General features: G+C 67.6%; 3 protein-coding genes across 3 annotated transcripts in view; all 3 read right to left on the reverse strand.

Moving 5' to 3' along the window:
* Positions 1-225, reverse strand: part of AMSG_06834 (growth hormone regulated TBC protein 1b) — a gene marked incomplete at both ends in the record, with an annotated part of 2,980 nt that extends 2,755 nt beyond the window's left edge. Inside the window, one exon of the mRNA XM_013901439.1 lies at positions 144-225. Coding sequence (XP_013756893.1) covers positions 144-225 — 82 coding nt within the window. The remainder of the gene's footprint in view (positions 1-143) is intronic.
* Positions 226-828: 603 nt separating this feature from the next.
* On the reverse strand, positions 829-3,048 carry AMSG_06836 (propionyl-CoA carboxylase; the record flags this gene model as incomplete). Its single annotated transcript, XM_013901440.1, has 2 exons — positions 829-1,853; positions 1,946-3,048. 2 exons carry the CDS (start codon positions 3,046-3,048, stop codon positions 1,031-1,033), a joined length of 1,926 nt encoding a protein of 641 aa, XP_013756894.1. The 3' UTR covers positions 829-1,030.
* Positions 3,049-3,789: 741 nt separating this feature from the next.
* AMSG_12015 (uncharacterized protein) lies at positions 3,790-7,250 on the reverse strand (the record flags this gene model as incomplete). The annotated part of the gene is made up of 2 exons (XM_013901528.1): positions 3,790-6,632; positions 7,139-7,250. 2 exons carry the CDS (start codon positions 7,248-7,250, stop codon positions 3,790-3,792), a joined length of 2,955 nt encoding a protein of 984 aa, XP_013756982.1.
* Between the last annotated feature and the right edge of the window lie 245 nt (positions 7,251-7,495).

The raw sequence follows: 7,495 nt of genomic DNA on the forward strand, positions 1-7,495 counted from the left end.
TCCTCCTCCTCCTCCTCCTCTCCCTCCTCCTCCTTCCTCCTCCTCCTCCTCCTCCTCCTCCTCCTCCCTCCCTCCCCCCCCCCCCCCCCACTGCGGCGCAACCGCTCCGAGCCGCGTGGGCTCTATGCCATGGACTCGTACACGCCGTCCGAGGCCCTGGCCCTGCCGCTTGTGGGTGTGGTGCCCGGGGCCGTGCCGGAGCCGCTCACCTCTCCGCTGGCCCATGCCGTGCTGCCTGCAGACCGGCCGGGCGTGCGCCAGCTGTTGGTCAAGGAGCGCGAGATGCGGTCGAAGCGCCGGATGTTTCACGTCAAGGTCGGCCTCATCGCCTGCATGCTGCTTGTGGTCGTCAAGGTCTACAGCGACATGCGCGCCGCGTCGGCTCCCGCGGCCTCTCCGCGCGTCCCGCCGCGCCCGCGGACCATCCAGTGGGGCCCAGCGCCCGAGTCGGACCGCCACGCGCTGCCCGATGCTGCGCAGCTTCGCACTTGTCGCAACACCCGCCAAGGCCGCGACTACGTCACCGACGATCGTGGCGTTGTCTGCCGCCGCGCCGAGCTCGACCCCGAGCGCCCCGGCTGCTGCCGCGCCCACAACGTCACGGCCACCGCAGCTTGCGCCTCCTGTCTTCCCGACGCCTCGTGCTGCGCCACTTTCGAGCACTGCGTCGCATGCTGTCTGCTCCCGGACTCGCTCGCCTACCTGCGATCTGTGCTCGAGACTGCAGACGGCCACCCGCCGCGGCTGGCACGCCAGGGCGCCCACACCCCGACTGTCCCCAAGCTCACCCACGTCTCCGACTCTTTTGAGCTCTGCCTCACGCTCTGCCGCACATCTTCGTCGTCTATTCTCCACGAGAACCGCTACACCTCGGTCCACAAGCACTGCTACCAGCTTGGCGCCCCGGTGGTCGATGACTCGGTTGAGCACTACCACGCCAAGGGTGCCGATGCGCCGGCGCCAGCGCCGGCTGCCGCTGATGATCCGAGCTGAGCTTCCCCTCCACACCCACACACCGCACTGTGCTGCGCTACAGCTTGGCGTCCATGCCTGAGAACATGATGGCCTCGTCGGCCCACATCCGCGTCTCGTCGTCGATGCGGCTCTCACCACATGCTGGGAAGATGTGTTCGACGCATTCCAGCCACGCGAGGATGGCCTGTCTCGTCGAAGCTGGATCAATGATTTCGTCGATGCCAGCCACTGTAGCAGTACGAATTGGGTCTCGAATCCGCTCAATGTCTGCTGTCCACTGCGCAATCTGGGCCTCGGCTGCCGCCGCCGGCTGGCCGGCTAGGACGGCCTTGAACGCCGCCTGTAGGCCGCCCTCGAGAGGAAGCGAGCCCCAATCACCCGACGGCCACGCAAGTCGGAGGTGGTCGGAATGGTCTAGCAGCGCGCCACCAGCGACGCCGTAGCACTTGCGCACAATGATCGAGAGCCATGCCAGTCGCGGTGCGGCCTCAAACACCGCTACGAGTGCCTCCGTCCCGTGCAGGATCGTCGCCTCAGCCTCGGCGGAAAGCCCAATGTTGAAGCCTGGCTGGTCGACGAGCGAGATGACAGGAAGGCCAAAGACCTCGGCAAGCTGCACAGCGCGCTTGAGCTTGGCCGCTGCCAGCGCCGTCAGCAGGCCGCCGTCAAACCGCGGGTCCGACGCCAGCCACACCACAGGCACGCCCCCGACCCGCCCTAGCCCGCTCCGCAGTGACCGGCCGTATCCGCTGCCCAGCTCGAGCCACGCTGGTGCCGTGTCGTACCCAGCATCGAGCACAAGCGCCAGTATGAGAAATGGGTTGTAGCTCGCCGACCGCGAACCCGGAATCACCGTCCGTAGCGCAGGCCGCAGCTCACTCTCACCACCCGCACACGCATACGGCGTGATCGGGAGCGGACAGCCGGCTGCGCGCGGAAGAAAGGACAAAAATCGCGAGCGGTGGCCAACGCTGCGTCCTCAGAGCTTGCAACAATGTCGATCGAGCCGTTGGCGCCGGCCACAGCCGCGCCGCCGAGCTCGTTCTTGGTCGGCGGAGGCAGGCCGGTGGCAGCAGCCACAACCGGCGGGCCAGCCACAAATAGCTGTGAGGTGCCGGCAACCATGATCCGGCAATGCGAGGCCATGGCGCGCGCAGCGCCAAAACCCACCACCGGCCCGAGGAGGACGGCAACCACCGGGACCCGCCTCAGCAGCGCCACCTTGGTTCGGAAGGCCGGCAGCGGCGGGACGTACGTGGCCGGCAGCTTGAGCAGCGATGCCACCGACCCGCCACCGGACGACCCATCCAGCAGGCGCACCATCGGAAGTCGCAGCCTGTAAGCCATCTTCTCGGCCATCATCTGCTTGCGGACAACCCCGCCATCGGCGTGCCCGCCACGAACGGTAAAGTCGTCGGCGCCGACCACGACTATCCGTCCGCCAACCCGCCCGCGGCCACACACAAAGTTGGCGGGCGCAAACGAGGCACCATCGCGCGAGAGAGCGCCCGCCAGCGATCCAATCTCCACAAACGATCCGTCGTCCACCAGCGTCGCTATCCGTCCACGCACATCGCCCTTGCCCTTGCCGTGCTGCTTGGCCACAGCTGCCGCCCCACCCATGGCGAGTGCCCGCTCGCGTATCTCCGCCATCCGCAGCAGCGCTGCGTCCCATGGCCTATCCTCTTCTGCCTGGCCCACAGCTTGAGGCGACGACATCGCAGGTGAAGAAGGCACAGAAGGCGCGGGAGGCGGGAGCGGCACCTCGGCCACGAGACGGAAGCGAAAGAGTACGTCGCCGGCAGCGAGCGGGACGGTCAGGTCGGGTGGGAGCGGCAGGAAGGAGTAGGTGGCCGGATCGAGGGCAGCAGCCAGGGCTGGGCCCCAGCGAAGGATGCGCAGCGGGGCGTGGGCCACGACCTCGGTCTGCATCTTCATCACCACCAGAGTGGCAAGGACCGTGCCTGCGGCCACCTCGGCGCCTTCAGCCACCGCCACAGAGCCCAGCAGCGCCGACGGGACCGCCACCACGACCTCGCCCGCCTTTGCCGTCCGCATCCGCACCTCTGCCATGGCCGGCGTGTAGAGGGTAGGGGTGCCGGTTGCACCCTGAGACCAGGGACTGCCGGCACCTACCGCCTGCCACCGACGGCGCGAGACGCGGCTGTCGGCCAGTCGGCCGGCGGCCGGTCTTTGCCCAGCGGATGACTCCGGCGACCGTTTCGTTTCATGCCACTCACGCACAACTTGCCCTCGCCAGCCCAGACACGCCACCGCCACCACCACCGCCACCCCACCCACCCACTGCTGCTCCACCCCGCGACCTATGGACACGGTGGCGGGCCCGGTGGCCGAGGGCGCCAAAACGCTGCTCGACCCGGACAGGCCGCGGCCCAACGACGTGCCGCTGGCCGACTTGGACCTGTTTGATGCGGCACGAGCAGACGGCGATGATGGGTATCTCGCCCGCGACAAGGCGCTACGTCGGAAGCGCCGGGCGCTGCGCTCTTGGGAGCCGCGGCTCAACGCCCGCGCCCTGGCGGATCGTGCTGCTGCAGAGGACGCGCGGCGGCTGCGTCGGGCGGAGCAGTCGACGGGCCGGCCCATGCTGGCGGCGCTGGCGTCGGCGTATGCAGCGGCGGCAGCACCATCGCGCTCACCACTCCATCCGCCGCGGCTCCGGGCGTCACTGAGCCACACGCCGCGGTCCCCGATCACCTCGCGCTTCCTCGCCGCCCGCGCACCGGGAACCATCACGGGCCCGACCGGCGCCCCGTCTCCCGTCCGCGGCATCGACACTCGCGGCCTGAAGCTTTACAACCCTCCGCCGCGGAGGTACTTGGCGAGAACCGGCCGGTGACCAAGGCTGGCGAAGCCGGCGTCGGCAAAGACTGCCGCTGCCGCCGCCGCAAAGCGCCAAACATTGTCGGCGGTGGCGAGTGCCGCAAGGATGCAACGCTGGAGCTCGCCGAGAGCGTCTCCAGTGGCCGGGAGCGGGCCTGCGGCGCGGACGTGCCAGAGCAGCGCGCGAACAACGTGTGGGACGTTGTACGCGTTGACGGCCGAGACAAGCGGCAGTGCCGTCTCTAGCCCGGCTCTCGACACGTTGATCAGGCTGAGCACAACCAGCTCGCGCAGCTTGTAGTTGAGCGGCATGTAGCGCCGCAGCCCAGGCTCGCGCGCGCGAGCCGGGAACAGCAAATAGGACGAGTCCGGGTGGACAAACTCGTACCGCTCGAGCACAGAGCTCCACTCGGCCTCAAGCGGGTAGAAAATCGACGGTGCCGCCACCGCAAAGTGCGAGAGCCAGGTAAAGGCAGGCTCGACAAGCGTTGTTAACGGCCGCTCATGCCGCATCGCGCACAGCGCCGCCGCCCATGCCAGCGCTACCTGGACCACAGGCGGGAGCGCCGCCATGTGGGTCAGACCGGCTTCTAGTCCCTTCTCCCAGCGCTGTACCAGCGGCGCCATCTGGCCGACCACTGTGGGGTCGACCACACTCAGACGGGCGGCCATGCGGACAACGGCGGCCCGGGCAACAGGCCGCAGCTCCGCATCGGGCCGCAGCGCGGCTGTGCCGGCGGTAACGAGCGCACCGAGCGTGGCTGTGGCCTCGAGGCACGCGGATGAGCCCGCGGCTACTTGCGGCGGTACGTCGGTCCGAGGAAACGTTGGGAGAGCCACGCTGCCGCCGCGGGCCCACACTGCAGCAAGCGCATTGGCTTCAGCAGCGACGACGGCGGCCCTAGCCTCACTCCACGAGTGGAACGTGTCGACATGTGCAAGACAAAATGCCAGTGTCTGAGTGTGAGTAGCTACGAATCCAGCGTCGGCCCGCGAACTCGAGCTGGAGCTCATCGAGGTGGTGAGACTCTCCAGCAGCTCGGCAAGTACAGGGCCAAAGGCCTGAAGCACCTCGGCGCAGCCGATGGCGGCTCGGGTCGGGCCCTCGAGTCCATCCGCACCAGTGCTGCTGCGTTCCCATTCAAAGACCAGCGAGCGAGCCGGGCCGGCCACGCGGATGTTGTGGGCAGCGGCTTCGACACGCCCCACAGCAGCTCGGATGTGTGCGACGTGGTCACTGCCAAAGGCGGCGCGGGCCAACGCAAGCGAGTCGTCGTCAGCCGGCGGCTCCCGCATCAGCGCCGAAACCTGCGCAACATACCCGTACAGGACAAGCGCGAGAAGATACGGTGCCGCGTCGTTGAGGCTGTCAGCACCAGTGCACATCCATTTGGTAAAGAGCTTGACAAGATGCTGCCGCAGCGCGCGCGACCATGCCACGGCCTGTGGCTGATTCTCGGGCGCGGTGGCTTCGAGCGAGACAGTCTGCTCGAATGCCAGAACCATGTAGGTCTCGACGAGCTCGCGGAGCGAGCTTGTTTCCAGCGTCATCTGCTTCAGCGCACGTCGGATGGCTTGGTGGACAGACGGCGGCCGGCAGCTCGTGCCCTCCTCGCTCGACACATGCGGAGACTCGGCCCGAGCCGGCGGCGTCCCGAGCCCGAGCCCGATCTCTTCTGACGACTCGGATATCAACGGTAGCGAGTCCGAGCCCGATGCGCCAATAAGCGAGTCGGCTGATGACAGCTGCTGGGCGCTCAGCACCACCGGCGGGCCGTGATGGGCGGCCAGCGGCGAGAGGACAGGCGAAAATGACGGCGCCGGTGAGGGGACTGATGAGCCCGAGGATGACCGCGTGCTCCAGGGTCCAACGTCAATAGTGGGCGGTGCGGTGTAGGGTGCCGCTACTGGGACTGCCGGTACATCCGCGGGGCGCTCGTCGGAGGCGGCACCGTCGTCAAACCCGGGATGATACGACGACGACGAGTACGACGACGAGTTGTCGTTCGAGTGCGAAGAGAGTGAAAGCGAAAACGACGACCAGAGGCCGTCGTCGGAGAACATCGAGCCGCCCGAGGCGAGCGAGGTGAGGCCCGATGACGACGATGGGGCGGCAACCGAGCGCGAGCCGCCGAGCGAGGCGAGCTGGAACGCTGGCGCGCCGCCGGCAATGGCGTTTGAGCCGGCGAGCCGGGCGGTGACGTCGAGATAATTGCTTGTCGCCAAGTCAGCCGAGAGTTTGACAACCGCTGCCAGGGCCTCCCAAGGAAAGGCGAACGAGTCGACCAGGTCGGTGACCGAAGTCCGCGATGCTGACGCCGAGCTGGTGAGCGAGGTCAGAAGCGTGCGCGTGAGGGTGCGGGCGGGTGGAAGCGAGGAGTGGTTGCTCGTCACCGAGTCAGCCAGGGCGCGCGAGAGGAGTCTTGGCTCGCCCATGACCGGCAGGCCGGGCAGCGACTTGAGGACAGGCGGCTCGTCGATGTAGCCGCCGTACACCGAAGGCACAACAGTAAGGACGGCGGTGCCAACAGGAACAAAGTTCCAGTGGGCGGCGTGGCCCTCACCGACCTGGTAGAAGACCGAGTCGGAGAGGACCAGAAGTGTGTATGCGCCCGAGGGGACCTTGTGCAGTAGTTGCAGCGTTCCGAGCACCTTGTCGTACTTACGCTTCTCAAATGCAGTGGCGACAGCACCGACTGTAAGAACCGACGGCGATCGGGCCGCCACCTTTTGCGGCATAGGGCGCCACTCGGGCGCGCTAGCCTCGAGTTTGGAGCTCGACGTCGCAGTTGCTGCCGGCTGCGACGGCGATCCTGGCCGGGGCTCCGGCTCAGGATCCGGCTCCGGCTCGGGAGCCCGCGGCGAGTCGGCACTCGATGCAGGTGGGGGCGGAGTTGCCTGTCGAGTGGGAGATGGCGGCGGAGAAGGTGTTGGGCTTGGGACTGACGAGTCCGGCTCGAGCGGAGGTGGTTTGGGGGTGGCCGGGTCGATTGTGACGCCAGCATCCTCTCGCTTTCGGCGCTGTTTGCGGCGCTGCTTTCGCTTTCGCTTGCGCTGATTACGAAGCGCGCGGCTAGGAGTGCTTGATGAGCCTGGCAGAGCGTCGTCCATGGACGACAAAGACGGCAGCACAGGAGCAGGCGAGAGAGAGTCGGGTTGCTGCCGGGCGGGCGGAGAGGGCGGCGGGAGCCGGGGCAGGCCCTGCGGTCGGAAGAGCAGGAGGGCAAGAAGCAGGGCAGCGAGAAGAGTCCAGACGAGGATGGCGGGCTCTGCGAGAGCAGTTGCAAGAAGCGGCGAGGGCATAGGAGCGATCAGGCACCCTGTGCGCGTTCGACGGCGCGGGCAACGAGGTCCTCACCAGGGATGGTGTACTCTGGCTCGACTTGCTTGCGAGCGATGACGTAATGCCAGGTCGAGTACAGCAGATACATGCCCAGGGCCCAGCAGGCGGCTGCGACAACGAGGGCGACGATGAGAACCGTCCGGACACTCCAGCGGTGGCGGGTGTGGCGGGAAGCCGCGGCAGAGGCGGTAGAGGCGACAGAGGCGACAGAGGCAAAGGCGGCTGAGGCAGAGGAAGCGGTGGAGGGCGCGACGGAGTGGTGGGCTCTCTTCTTTCCTGCCTCGGTCTGGAGCATGCGTTAGGGAGAGTGGTGTGGTCAGTGGAGGGGGGGGT

This window comes from Thecamonas trahens, assembly GCF_000142905.1.
Source record: "Thecamonas trahens ATCC 50062 unplaced genomic scaffold supercont1.29, whole genome shotgun sequence".
Lineage (NCBI taxonomy): Eukaryota > Apusomonadida > Apusomonadidae > Thecamonas > Thecamonas trahens.